This window comes from Myotis yumanensis, unplaced genomic scaffold, assembly GCF_028538775.1.
Source record: "Myotis yumanensis isolate MYYU_CA2020_CCGP unplaced genomic scaffold, mMyoYum1.0.hap1 SCAF_9, whole genome shotgun sequence".
In the NCBI taxonomy this organism is placed as follows: Eukaryota; Metazoa; Chordata; class Mammalia; order Chiroptera; family Vespertilionidae; genus Myotis; species Myotis yumanensis.
The window spans coordinates 45,290,439-45,312,487 of record NW_027223760.1 but is presented as its reverse complement, the minus strand read 5'-3'; the positions used below and the strand labels follow the sequence as shown (position 1 = coordinate 45,312,487).

The 22,049-nt window shown below is 42.7% G+C and overlaps 1 protein-coding gene and 1 pseudogene across 2 annotated transcripts; both read right to left on the bottom strand.

Annotated features, from left to right (window-relative positions):
• Positions 1–2,759: 2,759 nt before the first annotated feature.
• Positions 2,760–13,646, bottom strand: STEAP1 (STEAP family member 1). Of its 2 annotated transcripts, none has more exons than XM_070425110.1 (5): positions 13,585–13,646; positions 8,388–8,496; positions 5,978–6,490; positions 5,229–5,393; positions 2,760–3,105 (listed from the first exon to the last, which is right to left on the bottom strand). In XM_070425110.1, the coding sequence occupies exons 2-5, from the start codon at positions 8,466–8,468 to the stop codon at positions 2,848–2,850; spliced, it is 1,017 nt and encodes a 338-aa protein (XP_070281211.1). In that variant the 5' UTR covers positions 8,469–8,496; positions 13,585–13,646; the 3' UTR covers positions 2,760–2,847. The 2 variants fall into 2 exon arrangements, with proteins under 2 accessions (XP_070281211.1, XP_070281212.1); XM_070425111.1 differs by lacking the exon at positions 2,760–3,105 and adding an exon at positions 3,805–3,939.
• Positions 10,865–11,442, bottom strand: LOC139016943 (small ribosomal subunit protein eS8 pseudogene; annotated as a pseudogene).
• Positions 13,647–22,049: the final 8,403 nt, after the last annotated feature.

The following is a 22,049-nucleotide window of genomic DNA, read 5'->3' as shown; positions in this document are numbered from 1 at the left end:
AAACCCCACACCGCATCCCTTAGCAACTGAGATTATTGTAAACAGCATACAATGTACAGAACACACGCTCTGTTTTTGTTTAAAAAAAATTTGTTGCGGTGAAAAATATCTGCTTCTCCTATTCTATTTAATGCCATTTCTTTAAGTCATGCAAGCTAACAGAATCCTAGAAGTCCCTTGCTAAATGCCTTTTTCTCCTTCACACCTCACATTCTATTGGTCATGAATTCATGGAACTTCTTCTACCATATTGTGTTAGCTCTACTTTTTTTTATCCATACTCTCTGCCATGGCCTCCATTTAATAACTTGTTTCTGTCCTGGGACATTGCATTGTCTCCGTAGATAGTCTTTCAGCCTTCCAACTTGCTTTCACCTTGGCTCCCATCAAACCCATCTCTTGGATAGTCTACAGAGATTTTTCTAAAATGCAAATTTGATTATGTTAAAGCTCCTGTTTAAAGTTTTAGCAATGGCTTCCCCACTCTGAAGAACAAAGTCCAAACTTAGTATTATGTTATATAATGATTTTGTTGATCTATCTGGCTTGCATCTCTACCCAATCTGGTATTTCCTTCACATTCTTTGTTGCTAAGACTTTAGTTCTTCCAGTGCATTTCATCCCACCATTTTATACCTCCATGTTGCTCACTATGGTACGTATTTTTCTATTCTATCTGAAGGACTCCTACTTATAATTTAATACCCAGCTCAAATAGTTCTTTTTTTTTGGATCTTACAAACTTCCTTACTTTGCCCTTAAAAACAGAACTGGTCTTTTTCTTCCTTAGTGATACCGGCAAGCCTAGAGTCCAATCCTGTGCTAAAATTGTCTTTCCTTAAAGACTGTAAGTAGGGACTAGGTCATTTTTATCTTGATATATCCTCTGTCTAGCACTGGGCCTGGTATATGGGAGATACTCTATAAATGTTCATTGAGTAAAACAAAATCCAAGTGTATAGAAAAAAAATTTTTTTTAAGACTTTTGTTTTCTTCTGCTTAGAAAAATACTATACAACCATTGTAAAAAATTCAGCAAAGATGCAGAGTAGATGGTCTAGTTTTCAAATTGAATCTCTATGCTTTGTGCTTTATTTCCAAGACCTCCTATTTTCTCTTATTCCTGGGAATTATCCACGGGGTTTATTCTGTTTCAGAACAGGCCTGTGCTGTTTATTACAATGGCTAACAGAGAAAGGACTCAGCTGTTGTCCTGGACAGCTTCACCGAAGTGCCACTTCAGGTTGGAATCTTGTTCCCAAGCCGCAGCCTCTATGATGCCTTGGTAACAGGAAGGTTGAAACACGATTTCTTTCTCTCACTACTGGAGATGCTGACACTTTGCCATCTTGCAATGCACTTGAGAGTGCAGGTACTCAACTGCTACATCTCAGGGCTGGTTTATTATGGTATATGGTATATGGTATATGGTATATGGTATATGGTATATGGTATACTTATGTGGTTCCATAGTAATGTCCCTTTGCTAGATCTGGTTTGCACTTCTAGAGCCCTAGATTCCTTTTTCTCTCGTGGTGAATTCTCAAGGACACTATTGTCTGCTCTGTTTCTAATTGTGCTACTCTCAACTCCTTTCTTCACTACCTGCAGACAAATCTCTGCATATCTGAGCCCCAATCGTGCATAGAATTCAAAGTTATAATCCAGAAGGCTTCTTAGCCTGTCCTTTGTAATAGAAAAAAATTAAAAACTGAACTCCACTCAATGAATATACTAATTGTTTGTCCTAATTTGTACCATTAGCTCTATTAGTCCTAATAAATAATTGACCCATGTAACAGAGACGGTTTGTGGTTAGTTTTGCTAATTATGAAAAACCTCTGAAGGATGTTGGATTGGAGTCTGATAGTAGACGTATATTTTGCTCCTTGGAGAACTAATTCATGGTCTGCTTTTGTCAGTATATTAAGGTAACTTCAACTGAGTGGTACATAAGTTGGATAGAGAAATTAGAATTGACTTTTCCTCCTGGATAGCCTGGGTTTTATTTTGCCTGGCTGTGTATCTGTTGTTATTCTGTTGCTTTACTTGTGTAGACATAGTCTGTGTGTTTTTGAGGTGGGTGTTCCATGAATCACAACCAGTTACAGGAAAATGAGTTCTTTAACAACACTCATAACACTGTATATATCTGTGTGGTAGATCCAGATAATACATTTTTTTCATGGCTCATGATACCTTTTAATGAGTAGTGAGTACTGGTATTTCAAGGCCTTTTATTATTTACTAGAGGCCCAGTGCACGAATTCATGCACAGGTGGCATCCCTCAGGGTGGCCTACGGAGATCAGCCCCCAGATCACGTCCCCAGCCTCGCAGCCCCACAACCCTGCCTGGTACCCCGCCTTGGCCTGGTGCCGCCCGCTCACCTGCTCCACCACCCTGCCACAGTCCTGCTTTCATCGGGGCCCACTGAGCTGGCAGCGCCTCCACTGCTGCTGGCTGCCAGCCCTGCATCACCGACGCCTGCCATTTCCGCGCTGCCCGCTGGTGATCAGCGCACATCATAGCGAGTGGTCGAACTCTCGGTCGAACAACCGCCCGACGGGATAATTTGCATATTAGGCTTTTGTTATATAGGAAGGATAATATTATGTAGTCTGGCAAATCAGATGTGATTATTCAACTTTACTGAAAATAGAGAATGTGCTAAGATGATTTTATTTCTTGCTTTGAATCAACTCTGATATACACATATTTTAAACTCATCACTCAGAAACACAGATATACTAAGACCCTCAGTAGTTATTTTTATTAAGCAAATACAAATTGGAAAATTTATGATAAAATATATCAAATTTGAACAAAAACGTTGTAAACAGTAATTCTACAACTGGGAAGACATCTCAATCTTGTTAAGTTTGGTAACATCTTCCCAACCATGTCTAATCTTCAGTATCTTCTTTCTCAAGCATGGCAGGAATAGTATAGCTTTACATATCAGGACAACGATTGGAAGGAAAACAGCTATCATAAAACTTGGAGGTGTATACCATACAAATTGTTTTATATCGACCCATTTATTCCAGGCAAAAATCAATGCATGTATTGTGCCCAGTAGAAGGGCAACAATTCCTAGCTTGCTCTGCAAAAGAAAAAAAAATATCTTGGTGAAGATTGGTTCCAAAAGAGTTTATTCCATCTTACTTAATCTGGATCTGTTCTGTTGCTAGGAAATTCTTCCATTCATCTGTAATGGTTTTCCTATTACATTTCTTAACAATGTCCACTCACACCTTTCCATTCTTTTTAACATGTCCCCACTTTACTCCTACTTTTGGGTAATACCTCTGTCTCCAGGCTATTTAAATTAAGAACATTCACAACCCTCTTCCTTTCCATCTCAGCCAGTTAATAACACTGTCTTCCCTTTCTCCACACTTTGTTCATCTCTCTTATGACATTTATTTTGTGATGGTTTGTCTCTTGTGCATTCGCCTTAATTCTGCCTATCAAGAGACATCTAAAACCAGGGGCCCTCTTACTCATCACAGGACCCCTACAGAAGCAACACAATGATTTGTGCCTTTTAGGTGCTCAGCAAAGAGTGGTGGGTTGACTGAAGATTAGTGCAAAAATCAATTCGACCTCAGTGATCTTTATTAATTGCGAGGGCAACCAAAGTGATTGACTTTGATTTTGGTATCTGAATACTAAAACAAATGATCTTGGCCTATGTTAAAAAAAATCAAACATTCTGATAAAGTGGGAAAATACCAACAATCATTTCAATGTTTGAACAAGACATAGAGATAATGAAGATCTGGAGAAAAATTTCAGCTAGCATTGGGATACTTGGCACCATCCCGATAAAGTTGCTTAAAAATAGTTGTTCACCTAAATACTTTTACGGCATCCTGACGATAGCTCTTCTAGATAACTTTTGACTTCTATTCACTTACTGGAAATGGTCATTAGCCTGCCAGGAGAAATCCAACTCACAATTATTGAGCAGTAAGTACCCTTAAACCCCAATGAATACAAATAGTTAAGTTTCTATTTTCAGATAAAAATCTCCAACATAAATTGGAGAGTAATCAGTTCTTGGACTGTAAATGAGAAGTTTCTAGGTTATTAATTGAAAAAATACATGTGACTTGTTGAAGATTAAATTACCAAATGTGTATTATGTACTTATTATGAAGTAGGCGTTGTGCACGTAATGAAATGGGCTTAGTTGTCAAGACGCAGTGCTTGCATTCCTGATTCGATCTGAGCAGTGGTGCTCAGCATGTGTGTGGCAGGCAGAGCAACGTAAGAGGAAAGTTATTAATGAAGAGCAGAGAACCCCAATGGCTATCAGGCTGAACCTACAAAATCAACAAACACTGCACTTGGAAAACATGGCACCATCTCTAAGCCACAGTGGAATGATTCAGATGGAGACTTGCTTTTCAGCCTAATCAGATGCCCTGATAGAGTGTTTGTGGGAGTATGACCATGTACAAAGGATAGTAGGGAATGTCTGATTTTGTGGGAATTTACAAAGATGTCTACCCATACAAGGTAAAGCTATATAATTTTAAAAATCTTGGCAGTGCTTATGGCTTAATTAATTTTAGTCCTTTGAGTCTTGTCTGACATAAATCCCCTTGTGAATTCTGGCATATAGCTCTTTTTATGGTGTAATCTACTACTAGGAGATTAACCTCAGTAAATCTGAAATGGTTTGAATTCCAAAAATATTGAGAAGCTTCAAGTGAGTAAGCTACATAAAATGTAACTTGGAAAAAGCAGCATTTACAATTAGGTATTAGAATACCCTTGGTAGATATAACTCCATATTTCAAGGAGAGATGCTTTTTTATGGATAGTACAAAGCTATGTAACTTAAAAGGGATGAATAAAATTAGATGCTAGGCAAGAGAATATTTTTATTTTTTTGGGGAAGTAAAAAACCCCATAAATATTAAATTTCTAAAATATCACATTTAAAATTATTAGATGGATAGCTAACACATTTCAAATGTTAGAAATACTTCTCTTTGAGTAATGCCTTTTATTTATGTCTAGAAAACACTTCTATTTAGCAGCAATAGGGAAAAATTATAGGAGAGCACAGTATTAATGGGAACAAGTGGTAGGATCTTGGCTACTGGCAAACCATTTGTTATTTTCTATGGGGTAAAGTCAGTATGCTTGATGATATTATAAGCATGAAAAGATTGACCGCTCTGAGGGAACAGAAGCATTTTATACATCATTTACCTGAATATAGTGAAATTCTCTCCATGTCAAAGAGTCACTCACAGATGGAATAGATGTCACCGCCAACAGAGCCAGGATTGCAAGTGCCACGATTCCCAGAGACACATACATTTCCATTCTCCAAACATCATGCTCAATCCAGGCATCTTCTTTCTTTTGTTGGACCTACCAGAGGGTGAAGAGAGGAATGAGTGTGAAGAACACCTAGCTCCAGCACATGCACCCCCTCCTACACTCACTCTGGCTGCTAAGGAGGGCCTGATAACTGGGGCCTCTACACAATTATGACTTGTTTTTGCATTCCTCTGAAAGGAATGACACAGGAACTATTAGTCACTTTCTTGAATGCAACATTGATGTAACTGTTTTATTTATATAATAATTATGGTTAGAATTGTATTGTGCATGCACACGGGTAAATAAACAGAAAATAAGAAAAATGAGCATTAAAAGTAATCTTGTGAAGGTGGTAGAAAATGGAAATGTGGCTATGTCCATGAACACAATACTTGTTTGTATTGTTAAAGTTGCAGTTTAAACTTTCAGCTTAAAATACATTCCTCTATGTAAAACTATACAACCAAGCCCCAGTAAAGGGTTAATAATAAAACATTTTAAAATGCAGATTACTTTCTCAACACAGGGTTTCAACAGGGGTTTGAGGTGTTGATATTAACATGACAAAGAGTTCATCTGTTAGGTGACTTAGACTTTTTGGTTCAGTGATACTGTCGATCTCATCATCCTACCTGTTGATACGCCCAGTTCAGCAACTTGTACCTGTAGGATCGCCTCATTGGATAGGATAAACTATAAATTGCATGCAGTACAGCAAAAAAGAAACTGAGCAGCCCAAACTGCTTCCTTCTTAACATCCACCTATCCAACCAATGTGGAAATTTCTTATACTTGGTTCCATTACGGAGCTGTACAGCTGCTGCTATCACACCTGGCAAATATACCAGCGCCAAGAGGGTGATGGAAACCATTGGCAAGACTTTGTTGATGACCAGGATTGGAATTTTATAAAAATACTGTTGATGGGAAATTACAAGAGGGTGAATTACTTCCCTCAGAAGAGTGTAGAGAAAAGTCAGAGAGGATACGACAGCAGCAATTTTAATTGGCAAGCGCCATTCTGGGAAGAGCTCCTGTTTGCGCTGAAGCTTTTGGGGACAGTCAAAGTCATCAAAATGGGCTGTTTGGTCCAAGTGCAAAAGCACAGGTCTTTTCAGCATGCTGGTCTCTCCTGAGTTCTTATTCTACGAAGAAAAGAAAACAAACATCTTAAAATTTAAACAACGGGATTTCCTTGAACGAATTATTTATTGCTCATTGTGCTTTTCAGTTAAAATGGACATTCAGAACCTTGTTTTTGGATACTGGTTTTAGCTGAAGAGATGGCATAGTCTATGTAGCACTGATCAAAGGTGCATGTAGCTACTTTGGGGTTCTCTATTAGTTTCTGTTGCTCATTTTTCAAAATAAATACATGCTTCAGATATCTCCACTAAAGCTTAGGCCATGTGCTTCTGTCTTGAAGGCATAAAAGGATGCAATAATGCAACTGGGAAACTAAAATTGAAAACAAAAAACATCCAGTAATCTTTGGTAAAAATAATAACAGTTGTAAATTGTAACAGTTGTATGTATTTTAAAATATTTTTATTGGTTACTGGGTAACTCTTGGCAAAAAACTGAAGAGTGAATTCTTCATTAATCCAAGTGCAGGAGATTAAGACTAATATGGTCATTACTATTAGAAAAAAAATTATAATTTCCATCATAGTAGTCTTAAACCTTGATTTCATATTTCTAAATTATCTCATTGGTATAAGTAATGACGGACAAACAGTCTATTAGAAGTAGAAAGGCTATATAAGTAGTTAAATCCCATAGGGATGATCTATTTCCTGAGAAAGTTATACTTCTTTACTCAGTTATATTTCTAGTTAGTCAACAATTCCAAAGAAGGTTAAATTGAATATTTTGTCATTTCTACAACTGACTGATATATCAGCAAATCAAAAAACAAAAAAAAAACCCAAAAAACAAAAAACTCAAAATGAGAAATTATATCAGTGTTTCTTTACTGTGTTACTTTATGAATTTACTTTCTCACCCAATATGTATTACTCATTTCTTATAGCTCTATATGTAGAACCTTAGCATTTTAATGCTCAAAATGTTAGCGATTAACTTGCTCATTTCCTCATTTTATGCATGGTACTTTACTTCACACAGTTCTCTAAAATTTTTGGTGTTTAAAAATGACCTCTCATCATTTGACTTTAAGTTCCAGTAATAAATCACTATTACATCCAATGACTTTTCCAATTACTCCAGTTAGAAGGGAGTTGAGCATGACACAGCATCTGTCATCTCTTCACATTAAAACACTCTAAGTACAATCAACTGAGATCAATTTTCTGGTTAAGGGTAAAGAGTTACGGAACAGGAAATAGGGTAGTTAACTTGAAAAATAAAAATAATTTCATTTTATGTACACTTATTTTATAAAGCATGTGCTTATATCTTAATTATTTTGCTTATTAAAATAATCAAGGTAAAATTCATAATTTCTGTTAAAACTGAGTTGAGATCATTTAGAAAGGTAAAAAGAGTTTAAAACAAAAAATTTTCACCACTTTTTCAGTTGATAATGTAGTCAGAAACATTTTATCTTGAGGTGGGGAAAAGTGGGACAGTGGTTCTTATTCTAAAATTGAATGCATTTGGTTAAACAGTGAATATTAATTAACTTGATGATCTCTTGGTAAACTAGCATGGTGCCCATTAAAAAATGCATGTTTGCACAACTGTCATATGGGCACTGGCGATTCTTTTGAAACAGACGCATTGAGGATGTTAGAAAACATTGGAAGGGCGTTGGAGATGATATGGTCTAACTCTCTCACTTTACAGAGATACCAAGACCCAAGGTTTTCAGTGACTCATTCAAGGTTATTCAGCTAAGTTCATGGCAGTCAGTCAAGGTACAATTTCTCTCCTATATGTCACTGACCTGAATCCATCACAACATCAGTGACATGAATCAGTGAAAATATCAGCAGACGAGGGTGAAAAATCACTTTTACAGCACCAAGAGATATAGAAGAGCATTTGAGTTATGTTTATGGATTTTAATTATTATTTTACCAAATAATCATCTTCTTCTAAACTTCTCCTAGGCTTCATTTTCCAAAGTTCTTGGTTTGTGATGTTTTGTTGGACTTCCATTGATTCTATAAAATATTGCTTCAGCCACCTATGAAAATAAAAATAATTATCTTCTTCAAGTTTATTCTCTTTATGATATTGACAGGGCAACATGAGCAGTTTTCTGTGGGGAGCGGCTACAGTGTTTGGACAGGTTCAAGCCTTGGACTGAGGAGAGGGCACAGTCACTCATGGCCACGTGCAAGTTCCAGCTTGGAGGGCAGGGCCCCCCCCAGCACAATTATAGCCAACAGCTATAGTTGTAAGCTTGAACCTATGGTCCGAACACGTGGCGCCACGTGCCTGAGTGATGTAGGCTAGATAGAGTTCAGGTGCACGTAATTGAGTAGGATCGAAACCAATGAGAATGTTGTAAACATCTTGACCATGCCCTTACTTTGCCTCGTGGAATCTGCTATAAAATAAAGACAAGGCTTGTGGGCGCTGATGCTGTCTCTCCATCAGAGAAGCAGCTTCCCACCGAGACCCGGCTTTCATTCTCTTGTTTGTCTTTTCTAAGCCTTTCAGCCACCCCACTCAGGTTCACCCTTGGCCATGCTGGCGCGGCACAGTTTCCTCATATGAGGACTACAGCGGCAGATAAAATATAATTAAAATACAGTTAGTGACTGATTTACACATTAAACTTTACATTATAATCTCCATCCAGGGCCCTTGTGTCAAGAGAAACTGCTTTACTTTGTCAAACTAGCGGTACAACGTATGACCTAGGTGTCTACTAGTATATGAAATTCAAATGGTTGGACGTTGCCTTTTGTTTAGGGTAGTGGTTGGCAAACTCATTAGTTAACAGAGCCAAATATCAACAGTACAACGATTGAAAGTTCTTTTGAGAGCCAAATTTTTTAAACTTAAACTATATAGGTAGGTACATTGTTATTAACTTAATTAGGGTACTCCTAAGGCTTAGGAAGAGCCACACTCAAGGGGCCAAAAAGCCGCATGTGGCTTGCGAGCTGCAGTTTGCCGACCATGGGTTTAGGGGAATTTAACTCCAGGTGCTCATTTAGAAGAATGCCAACTCCCCTCAAAGGTAAATAGAATTAGGAATGCATTTTTTCTGAGAGTAATAATGTTATCAATGGAAGCTGGAGTTTGCTGGCGTAAGATCAGGAAGTTGTATTTTGGGGGTTGACACTAGAATTCGAAGTACAGTGGGGCCTTGACTTACAAGTGTCCCGACTAACGAGTTTTTTGAGATACCAGCTGTCGGCCGATTTTTTGCATTGAGTTGATAGAGTAATTTGAGTTAACCAGCTCCTTAACGAGCTCGGTCTCGGAACGAATTAAACTCGTAAGTCAAGGCCCCACTGTAATAATTAAATGATTTTATGGGCAAATTTTTTGAGTTTCAGACAACGAATAAAATGGACACTCTTGGGAAGATGAACCCTGATAGTGGTACAAAGGAATGAAAGGTGGTATTTTCAGAGTAACAGACTGGTTTTTGTTGGTAAAACATAAATTGCTGGCATTTCCACTGGGGTTATTGAGTTGTGTTCAATCACTGACATGCCCCTATCCTGGTCAACCCTGTGGAAACTAATTTTGTCCAACTTCCTACCCTATAATGGACTGTTTCCTAAATACCCAACAGAACTTCATTCAGGCTTGGTGTATCATTTTTTTAGGAAAGAGAAACATATAATGTCACAATATTATTCATTGTTTTTATTTGTTCTAAATGTATTTCCAGAGGAATACATCTCCAATTTGTACTTTGTGAAATTCAGTGAGTAAAGCAGATTAGATATATAATAATTTGACTGAGAGAAAACATTCTAAATGTTTCTGAATTTTAGAGCACCTGCAACACTTCATTGAACGGAAAGTTGTTGCCAGGAATAGTTTAAAATACTTAAAGCACTCTCCAACTTTTAAAGGTTTGATCTTCACAAAGAATGAGGAAGAGCGCCCTAGCTGGTTTGGCTCGGTGGATAGAGCGTCGGCCTGCGGACTCAAGGGTCCCAGGTTCGATTCTGGCCCGGGGCATGGGCCTTGGTTGCGGGGACATCCCCAGTGGGGAGTGTCTAGGAGGCAGCTGATGTTTCTGGCTCTTTATCCCTCCCCCTTCCTCTCTGTAAAAATTTAATAAAAAAAGGAAAAAGAATGAAGAAGAGCCATCTTTATGTAGTTCTACCATTTGCCTTTGTTGAAGCACTCTGTGAAAATTTTCCATATATTTTTCATTTTCAAATTTCACAATATTCATGCTGAGGATATTTGTTTTGGTCTGTCCACCTTGACTGGCATAGAACTCGGGACCCTTCAGTCCACCGGCCGAAGCTCTATCCACTGAGCCAAACCAGCGAGGCCTCCCCCTTTTTTTGAGTAAACACCTGTATTACATGAGCTAAGATAGGAGGGAAGAGGATTTCTTTGCCTTTCTGGGCCTTGATTTTCCTTAGAACGCCAGCTCCGTGCCCTCTAGCACACAGCCATCTAGTCTTGAAGCGATGCATGAAAGAAGTCTGCCTGCTGGTCCTGCTCCTTGAGAAGACTGCTGATTTTGGCATCCTTTTTCTTTTCATCATATTTCTTTTGAATTCTCTTTGATCTTTTTTTTTTGTTTAAAATCTCTTCCTCCTCAATAGTCAGCTTGGCCCCCTTCTTGTGGCCCGAGGGCAGTGCCTGGTGGGACTCATACCACTGTCAGTGCGGTGTGCTGTCAGTGAGCACGATGCAGTTCTTTACTAGGGTCTTTACCAGTTAGTTCATTGCTGGATGCATTGCAGACATCAATAATCCTTGTTTTGCGAGTCGAATACTCTGAGCCCCAGAAGTTGCCCCTGTCCAGCCGCAAGGCTTGGTACTTCTTGTTGCCTCCCCGCACGTGGACTGTGTGTATGCAGCGGGGTCCAATCTTAGTGCTGGCAGCAGGGCGTCCCAGTTCATATTTTCGCTTCTCGTGGTAGGCCTCTCTCTCGCCTCCAGTCTTGAAGCGCTTGTGCCAGCTGACCCTAGGGATGCCCATGGTTTGGTGCTGGCTGGAAAGAGCCCATTTAAAAAAAATTTTATAAAAAATTTCCTCCATTTGGAGAAATGCTCTTCCTTTGGCCACAAAAGCGGGCATATGACTCAGTTTGGCTATTCACAGTTCTCTGTTCCTCTGATCACATTGATTGGTTTAGGGATGGCATACTAGTACAAGCCCTGTTGAACCAGTCAGATCCTTCTTTGAGATTTATGCATGGAGGAAGATAAAGAGGACATGTCTAACACATGAAGTTGGGAGGATGGAAACCTACCACACTTCCTTCCACATGCTGCGAGGAGGAAGATGCCTTCAGTAGGATGGAGGACAGCCCAAACACAGAAGCACAAGCCAGAAAGAGGGACACAGAAGAGTTCCAGCGATATATTTTACGTATTTAGATTCCCTGAGACAAGATCCTGATATTTTCAGTTACACAGGCTAATACATTCCCTTTCTTTTGCTTGTTAGTTTGACTTGGGTTTATAGCATTGACATTTGAAAGAATTCTGAGTAAAGCATATGCCAAGCACCTAGTATCCATGAACTCAACTCTGTGATGGACACTGAGGAGGGAAAGAGAAATGAGATTTCATGTCAGCTCTGGAAGAGCTTATGCTATTTTTCCTTAAGAAGTATTACTCCAAATCATCTGGTGATTTAGGTAACATTATAACGAGAACTAGAGGCCCGGTGCACGGGTGGGGTCCGGCCGGGCTGTCCCATGGGGGCAGATCTGGCCGGGCCAGTGAGGGGAGGGATGCGGGAGGTTGGCCGGCTGGCCCCTACCCTGCTACCCTGATTGGGGTGGGGGACCAATCGGGGCACAGCTGGTAGGGGGTGGGGTGGGGGTGAGGGGTGGGGGGGTGCTGTGGGAGGTCAGCTGGCCCTGCCCCCGATGGGGGGAAGGGGGGCTGAGTATATAGCCATTCATCTGCATGGGAGCGAGACCATGCTGAAGAGCAAAGCCAAGGAAAAGCCCAGAGCAGTGAGGCAGCCTGTTGACTGTGTGGCCCACAGTCAACTTTGTGCCCAGAAGCCAAGAAAATAAAATGTCAGTCGAGTACACTATGGTGGTTTCCATCAGACATTAACCAAATATATAATTTAAATTCCACAGTGAAATCTTCTCATGAAAATAAATAAATAAATACAGGAAACAGCACAGCGTTCAGATATTAGGAACTCCCGAATTTGACCCAAAGTTCTCTCTCATCCCCATTAAAAAAGCAAAGCATATTTCTTGATGTGACTGCTCCATTTTGCTGTAACAGGACTGCTGACCTCATGTTCCTGCTAAATATTGACATAGCCCAACTGACTCATGTTTATGTCAAAGAGTTTAGAATATGAAGAAACTCAATGACTGGAATACATTGTGGGTTGCTTTGCAATTCCAAACCGATCCTTTCAGTGGACACTTTTGTTACCACATTTAACTACTGAAGGGGAGATGTTTTCCTTCCCTGGGCTGCTATTCTTAAGCACTGCATCTGCCCTGTGCTAAATGAATGACTTCTTAATAAACGTCAGGATGTTGAGAGAAATATATATATATTAAAAAGAACAGAGTAAGAAATCTGGAAGTGTTCGTATATTTTATCTCTGCAATCCCCTTCCAGTGGATTTGACCCAGGATGAAAATAAATAAAGCCTTGATTGGCTGTTTGGAGGGAATCTGAACCCCAATCCAGATCCTGAAAGAGCAGGACTAATGCTCCAAGGATTTAAAAACTTCCTGTTACTAGGAAACGCGAAGACCAGTTGCGCGATTTTTAGCACTGTGTACCGACCATTCATCAATGCCAGGCAAACCCACGGCGATTTTGCCAAGTTGGCAAACGTGCCGTCAGAACCCAACCTAATAAGCAAACTTCATAGCGCAGCCTTTCCCCCGACCCCCCAGCGAAAAGGCTTCCTGATGAGTGTCTGGCTCCCAGCTCCGGGACCGGTCCCAGCGGAGCGGTGTGCCGCGCGGGGGGCCGGGCTGCCAGGCAGCGCAGCGCGCCCCGCACAGGCGCTTACGGGCGAGTGGAGCTGCGCTCGCCCGATGCACCGCCGCCCGGCCCCGCGCCGGCTCGCACCCCGCGGCGGCCCGAGGCTGGGCGCCGGCGACCAGCCGGGATGATTCAAGGGACTCACCCGCTTCCCGGCGCGACCCGACGGTTAAGTGGCGGCCGCAAATCCGTCCCGAGGTGCCAGCCCCACGCGGCACCCGAGCCTAAGAGCGCGGGCGCTGACCCCGCCCCCGGGCCGCGGCCGCTTTAGCGCCACCTGCGGGCGCCGCCCGGCCCGGAGCCTCCCGCCTGGATGCGCTGTCCGCGCAGGTCCCAGGGGCCCCGTGTGGGGTTTCCTCTGTGTTGCAACCTGGCCGCTCCCGTCGATTTGTTTGTTTGTTTCTCGCTCAAATTGCCCTGCCCCCCGCGGAGGTCGGCTGCACCCCCTCCTGCTCGCCTTTCTGCAGTCTTCCAGTAACGAACATCGAACATCGGTGCCGTGGTTCTCAAACGTTAACGTGCACCAACGGCGGGGCTTATAAGAACACCCCCCGCCCCCCCACAACCGCCACAGACACTTCCCAGCTCCGTGGGCCTGGGACGGGGCCTGAGGTTCTGCGTTTCTAACAAGTTCCCAGGTGATGCTGGAGCACGGTCAGTCCAGCCTTTGAGATGGATTATTTTAAAGCTCGGCTAGTCCATTTGACTTTACTTATGTGTTTATTTACTGAATTTATTGGGGTTACAGGTTTCCAGGGCACAACTCAATGAAGCATCATCTGCGCACTGCATCCTGCGCCCATAGCCCCAGGCGAAGTCTCTTTCCATCCCCATTCCTACCCCCCCCCCCCCGCCCCCCTTCACCCACCACCGTGGCCACCCTTTCCCTCCGGCTATCACCTCAGTGGTGTCTGTGTCTATGTGTTATTATGGATTTTTTTTCTTAATTCCTTCACTTTCATTCAATCCCTCAACCCTGCTGCCCTCTGACAGCGGTCGGTTGGTTCCATGTATCTATACCTCTGTTTCTATTTTGTCTTTGTTTATTTTGTTCATTGGATTCCACATATAAGTGAGGTTATATGGTATTTGTCTTTCTCTTACTGGCTTATTTCATTTAGCATAATAACATCCAGATCCATCCACGCTGTTGCAAAAGGTAAGTTTTCCATTTTTTTAAGGACCAAGTAGTATTCCATCGCGTAAATGTACCACAGCTTTTGTTTGTTTGTTATCCTCACCTGATATTTTTTGCATTGATTTTTAGAGAGAGTGGAAGGGAATGAGGAGAGAGGGAGAGAAAGAGAGAGAAACATCAGTGAGAGAGAGGCACATGGATTGGTTGCCTCCTGCACCTGCAACCCAGGTATGTTCCCTTCACCAGGAAGTGAACCTGCCACCGTTTGGTGCTTGGGCTGATGCCCTGTCCACTGAACCACACTGACCAGGACACCACAGCTTTTTATCCCTCCCACGACCCAGGCTGGCTGTGCCCCACTCACGCTTCCACAAGGCTCCAGCTCAGTAGAGCAGGGTGGCCAGCTCAGGAGGACAGGGATAGTGGGTCCCCTACTTGGGGGCTGGTGGTCAGGCACTGGATGGGGAGAATGGAGAATGTGGCCCTAGTCCAGAGCCTTTCCCCTCAGTCTCTGCTAGCGTCTCCATCTCTGCTCCCCCTGAGGAGCACACCAGGTTCACGTTGGTGCCGCCAGCTGTCCCACTGCAGGAGTGAGCTCAGCAGGACAGGGCCAGTGGGACCGGGCCTTGGGAGGGGGCGAGCTGCACTCCTTCCCTTAATTCTGCAGCCACAACTGCTTGAACTCCAGACTGGATGGAGCCTCTGAGGGTAATTTTTTCCAACACCCCAGTTCTGAGAAGAGCCGTCTTTCCTCAACTTCTCTCCTACCCCCCCCCCCCGCCCCCCCCCCCCTCCCCACACACACGGACTTGGAGGAACAGATCAGATCGAGGCAGGCCTCTGCTGGGGGTGGTGCCAGCCTTCTGGAGGAGAGCGAGCTGCACAGGGACCCTGACTGGAGGCTCCAAGGCAGTTGCCCCAAAGGTTCCAGTTCTGAGCTGCATCCCCTTACCCCCGAGGGACTGAGCTCAGCAGGATGGGGCCAGTGGGACTTGGGAATGCAGGTCAAGGCAGCCCTCCCTGGCGGGTGGCGCTAGCCCTGGGGAGGGGAGCAAGCTGCACAGCTCCCCTTCGCTGCACCGCCTCCACTGCGCGGGCCAGGGACCCTGACAAGGCAGTCTTCTGTTGGGGGCGGCGCCTGCCTAACCCACGGGAGGGGCGAGTGTTTGGCCTCCATTCCAAAGCCACACAGTTCAGTGGCCTCTGAGAGTCTTTCTGTAGTTTTGTAAGAAAAAGTGTGCCAAAACCGGTTTGGCTCAGTGGATAGAGCGTCGGCCTGCGGACTGAAAGGTCCCAGGTTCGATTCCGGTCAAGGGCATGTACCTGGGTTGCGGGCACATCCCCAGTAGGAGATGTGCAGAAGGCAGCTGATCGATGTTTCTCTCTCATCGATGTTTCTAACTCTCTATACCTCTCCCTTCCTCTCTGTAAAAAATCAATAAAAAATATATTTAAAAAAAAAGAAAAAGAGTGCACCTCAGGTCCCTGTTGGGTGAAGTCAACAGTCCTCTGTGTGGGATGGAGCCTGGCAGGGTGGTGTTTGGAGAACAGGGTTGGTGCTGGTGCTGTGAGAACAGGAGTGCCCGACCCTGGGAGCAGGTGCCTGAGGGCGGGGTGGGATGTGGACTCAGGGACCTCAGTAGCCAACCCTCCAGATCTCTCCTCAGAACCTCGCCACCCAGATCGCCTCCTTTTGCAGGCAAGATAGCCCTCTGGCTTCTCAGCCCTCGTGGCGTCTCCGCCCTTCTTTGCAGTCACAGTGTAGCTGCTTCTGTAAACCCTTGGGTGTCACACTCCTGCTCAGCTGTCCCTCAGTTGTCGCTCAGGTAGATTGCTCTGTAATTGAGCTGTGAATCTGCTTGGCGCCGGGAGGAGGTGGGGAGGAGGTGTGCAGGTGCAACTCCCCCCTGCTCACCCCTCAGCTGGCTTCTGTTAAGCTCCAGGAATTGAGGAATCCAAATCTGAGTCTCTGAGAGTGACTTCCCCCTTCAGCTGTCCAAATCTTGTACCCATAAACCTCACACCCCATCCCCTAGCTGACTAAGCCCTTAAACCCCAGGTTTAGTCCTTCCCTTCACCCTCTCATCCCCTAACCCAGCACCCCAAACCTAAAGCAGAGCTGCTGCTGTTACTGGACAGGGCCCGGTGGAGCGGCCTGCCTCCGGCCTGGAGTGTGTGGGCTCTTGATTCCCTGCGGGAAGGGTTTTATAGCCCGAGCCCAGGTGACTGTGAGAGAACATTGGTTACAGCTGGGGCAGTGCGGCCCTAGGGACTTAGGGGAGGAGCAGCAGCTGGAGAGCCCAGGCGGTGCTCTGCTTTGGCTCCTAGAAACGTCACAGGAAGAAGTGAGCCAGGACAGGGCTGCTGTGAGCTCCCTGGGAAGGAAGGTCAGTGCTAGAAATGAGCAAGGGGGGCGGCTTCAGCTCCCTGGGAAGCCAGAGAACAAGGGGGCCCTGGAGACAGGATTGGGGTGAGCCTGGGCCGGGCTGCCGCTGCCCATTGCTCCCCTGTTTGCCAGTCTTGTGGGAACCTTTAGAGTTTAGGAAAAAATAAAAAGTTCATGCCCAAGAAGGGGACGGGCGTGCTCTAGGGAGCCTTCTTTATCCTGAGAGCTTTATATTCCTTTTATTTAGTTTTTTGCAGGTGTGAATCTTAGGGCAGGGTTTCTGCAGAATATTCGTTAGCTCTCCAGGTGTGTGTTTAATATGCGGATGCATCAAAATGAGCATATAGGGGAGTTGTGGATTATATTTGGTCTGTTTTGCTTTTATCTTAGGTCTGTCTGGCTTTATGGTTTTTGTTATTTGTTCCCAGACTTTGTGAGCTCTTGGGTTTGGCTGGCACACGTGGCATTAACTGGGTCTTTGTTCTCTATTTCCCAGACCAGGGTGATTTAAGCTCTGTATTCTATGGATAGGGTAGGGAGGATATAAATCATTTGCTTTCAAGTGTCCTTAGTTGGGAAAGATAAGGTCTTTCCATTCACAAGCTGGCTGTAAGTTGTCCAAATTGTTTGGCCTTGTCTAATTTTCCTGTCTCAGGACCCATATTCCACTTCCCCATGAATTTCCCTAGCTTCTTACTATCCTGCCTCACTGTCAGTAACATTTTAGGTCAGTGGTCGGCTAACCGCGGCTCTCGAGCCACATGCGGCTCTTTGGCCTCTTGAGTGTGGCTCTTCCACAAAATACCACGTGTGGGCGTGCACGTACAGTGCGATTGAAACTTCGTGGCCCATGCGCAGAAGTCGGTTTTCGGCCTGGGGGCGAGTCTATTTGGAAGAAGTGGCATTAGAAGGAGTGAGGGTACGTTCGCTGAGGTCGACCCCTCAGATTGAGGACATTTTTTAGCAAGGGCCAGCTTAGGAGTACCCTAATTAAGTTAATAACAATGTACCTACCTATATAGTTTAAATTTAAAAAATTTGGCTCTCAAAAGAAATTTCAATTGTTGTACTGTTGATATTTGGCTCTGTTGACTAATGAGTTTGCTGACCACTGTTTTAGGTTGTTTTTAAAGTATGAGGGGTGTGGAGAAAGGGAGAATGGGAACCAGGGATTTACTCCTCTCGGTTGGCCCCATCCTCAGGGAGCGTGTCAGGCCTGCTTGCAACATCTGGGGATTTGGTGTACAGTATTCCCAGAACTAGTCTGATTGGAAAAATCAAAGGAAATAAATGCTCACTGCATTTTCCCTGATTGTCCTTTACTCATAGAAAGGGTGCCTGGGACTGTTCTTGCTTTAATGTTTATGGCTTTTTTTTGTTTGTTTCTTGTAGTCATTGACTTTCCTCAAGGTAATGTTAAAGCCCTTTGAAGATTAAATTACCATGGACTGACACCTTGTGGTAGGAATAGAATTTTACACTTTTCACTTCTAGTGAAACTAGAAAGTAACTATTTAAAAAAGCTTTAGGAAAAAACCGATGTATGTGTGTATTTACAGAACAGACTACAAAGAATTAAGACATTGTTAAATGTGTCTAGGAATTGTTGAATTTTAAAAATTATTATGGGCCTTAAATGGTCAAATAAAGCAATATGCTTTCATTCGTTAAGATTTGGTAGAACAAAGGTCATTCTTTTTTCAAAATTTATTTTGCATATGAAGGGGCAAAGAATTATTATTAATATAAATTAGCTAATTATGGCAAGCTTCTCTTAAAACTGCTTTTCCCCTTCTAATTAAAATATTTAAAATCAAACTCCAAATGTTTTGGTTTTATAATTAGACCAACAATTTTATTCCCAACTTCTTCTGAAAGTTATTTTTTTGTTGTTCAGGATTTTATGGAGGTGAATAAATATGGTATGTTTCAAAGTAAAATGATTGAAAATGTGAGGTTGTTTACTAATTAGTTGTAGATATGATAAAGGTTACATATGAATTAACAAAAGATGGTAAGGGGGTTGGGGGCTGGGTGGAGGTGGGCAAAGAGGAAAAATGGGGGATATGTATAATAGTGTCAACAATTAAAAAAAAAGATGGTATTCAAGAACTTCCTTTGAATTGTCATGAGTAAATAGTACAGAAGCAATTTCTGCATATAAATGACCTGTGATTTGGGTATGAAGTAAAGAAAAAGAAATTTTTTTTTGAGAAATACAAAGCCTAAGCCCTTGAAAATGTTCTGAGTCAGCCTCATATCACATACTTTTCGAAACCAGTGTGACGTGGAAAACAGTGTTATGCTATTATAAATGTTGAAAAGCAGATTGTTATTTTGGGTATAACTCATATAAACTAGAGGATTTTAGAACAGGAATTTAACTGAGTTACAGACTAATTTGGGTCACTCAGAATATTTTGTGATAAACTGTGGTGAGAGAGCATATTAACAAAACAGTTCTTCGGTGTTATTTGGGGTCAAATACTAAATTGGTGGTTTTATAATAACATGTTGAAGCAGAATTTTTGGACTGGAACACGCGGGCTTCCCCTGGATAGACTGGTTCCTGGGCTCTTTGTCCATAGGAGTTGAAGAATGAATCCACAGATGGAAGGCGGTATATATAGCAAAGGTGGAAGTTTATTGAAGAACAAGTACAGGCTCCCACGTAGGGAAGGGGAAAGAATCTCACAGCACAGGCTCCCACGTGGGGAGGGGGAAAGGGTCCCACAGGACAGACTCCCACGTGGGGAGGGGGAAAGGGTCCCGCCGAGTCCTTGTTTCCATGGTTTACAAAGGCTGTAGGTCTTTGTGCCTTGATATCCCCTCTGATTGGTCACTATTTCCTTGGACTGGACTATAGTAACTTCTGAGCTCAAAGGTGGAACCTCACTGGGACATGTGAGGTTTCCCTCCCCTCCTTCCTTATTGTTTTCCTGTTCCCTTTGGACTTCCTTCCCTTTATTTTGTAAATATAGACCTGCTGTTCTCAGCTCCCTTGTTCTATGGAAATGTACCTGTTGCAGCTTTTCAGCTCCCCTATTCGATGGAACTATACCTTCTGCTGCTCTGCAGCCCTGTGTTTCTTCCATGGTCCCCTTAATTTCTAAAATTTTCTATTTTTCACCCCTAAAAATTCCTGTTTCAATGTCATGGAGAAAATGTAATAATTTAGAATCTATGAGTACTTTTACCTGAATAATAAGCAACTTAATCTTAGAACTTGATGGAAGTGCCATTTAAGAAGTAAATGGAGTACAAGGGTGTGAGAGAAAGAATTGTTAACAGTCCACTCTCCATGTTCCCAGTGCTTCCAATGGCCAGAAGTAAAAATGTCAGTTTGGAGTAAGGAAAGCTTTATCGATCGAGAAGGTGGCAACTAAGAAGATGAGACCCTAGTGGTTCCTCAAATCCATTTTGAAAGTACAGAGTAGGCTTCTTTTAGGTCAAGGAAGGGAAAATGGGAAGGACTGAAGCCCCAAGCAGAATTCCTGTCATGATTAGCATGTCTAAAGCGGAGCTATTAGCCTGAAGGCCCTGAGAACAGCGCAGACCTGAACTAGATGGAACCAGAGCATTTCAATCTGTTACAAAATAAAAATGATCACACTATTAAAGATAATCACAATGAACAATAGTAAGTTGTAAGAGGATGACAAGGGCACAGTAATTCCATGATGATCAACAGTATTTCCAAGTCTACCTCCTCCCGTGTAAGAATGGTCCGACATTTTAAGATGAGGCAAAAATTACCTAAAGTTCATGGAGAAATATTTTGTTGAAATGATTGTTTTAGCACAGACATGGGAAAGTTCTACTGGCCCAATCTTCTGATTTAATTAGCCTCATAGATAAATTCTCTTTACTAGTTCAAGATCTACTGTTAGAGTGATGCTCAAAGTAAATGGTCAGTTCATCTCCAGTGTCTGTGTATGAAGCTAGTTGGGGTAGGGAAAAGGTCTACCTTTGGGATTCGAGATTTAAAAAATTCATCATATATTTCACCAACACAGTTATCAGTCAACGTCTGTTCTAGGTGGGTTTTAAGAATAGGTGGTTTAGCCCTAGCTGGTTTGGCTTAGTAAATAGAGCTTCGACCTTTGGACTGAAGGATCATCCCAGGTTCGATTCTGATCAAGGGCACATGCCTGGGTTGCAGGCTCAATCCCCAGTAGGGGGCGTGCAGGAAGCAGCCAATCAATGATTCTCTCTCATCATTGATGTTTCTATCTCTCTCTCCTTCTCCCTCTCTGAGATCAATGAAAATATATTTTTTAAAAAAGAATAAGTGGTTTATTTCAAGGCTCACAGATTCATCTGAGCCCAGATACTGCTTAACGATGCCCAAAGTTCCATGACAAAATATATTCTATTGTCTTTAAGTCTGTTGTGATCGATCAAAAGGTTGAAGGCCCAGGGAATGGTACCACATTCAGCCTTTTATTTACATCCTACTGTGAATGACTATTTCAGTGTTTTTATGAAAGTATATTCTGCAATTGGGAATGACATGTCAGGATAGTGAAGACTTATGCTGGTGGTTGTGAAGGGATTATAACTTGGGGGAGGGGCGGGGAGCACTGGGGCCAAGAAGACCAATTTTACCATCTTCATAATATTACTTACACCAGGCAATTCCTCCTTTCCCCACATCTCCATACCAAACAATACATGACAATGAAATAAACTCTCTTCTTCAAACCACTCGATTTTGGTGCTCTTTGTTATAGTAGCTTAGCCAATACCCTCGCTTGTTTGATGTTATATTGTAGCACTTTTCAGAGTCCGCCTGTATTGGAAATTTTTATGTGTTTCTGTTTCCCTCTTTAAATTTTGAGCTTTAAGAGAGCAGAGACCTTGCTACTTTTATCTTTGGGTCTCTTAATGATTGATGGATCAGACTCATGGCAAATGCCTGTGGAATGTTCTTTTACCCTTGAGTCCCAGTAACGTTTTATAGGGCACATAAATATGGAGCCCATGAATGTCTAGACATCATGTACCCAAACTGTGACACACATCCTTTTGTTACTTATTTTATGAGGAACATTCTTTTACCTTTGTTTGTACCCACACACCCATG

Bases quoted from the DNA above. Each gene is read 5' to 3' on its own strand.
- STEAP1 (XM_070425110.1), bottom strand. From the start codon at position 8,468: ATGGAAGTCCAACAAAACATCACAAACCAAGAACTTTGGAAAATGAAG. The intron at 6,491-8,387 runs GTAAAATAATAA...TTTTCTTCGTAG, and splicing joins TAGAAGAAGATGATTATTTG to AATAAGAACTCAGGAGAGAC. The intron at 5,394-5,977 runs GTAGGATGATGA...ACCCTCTGGTAG, and splicing joins TGAACTGGGCGTATCAACAG to GTCCAACAAAAGAAAGAAGA.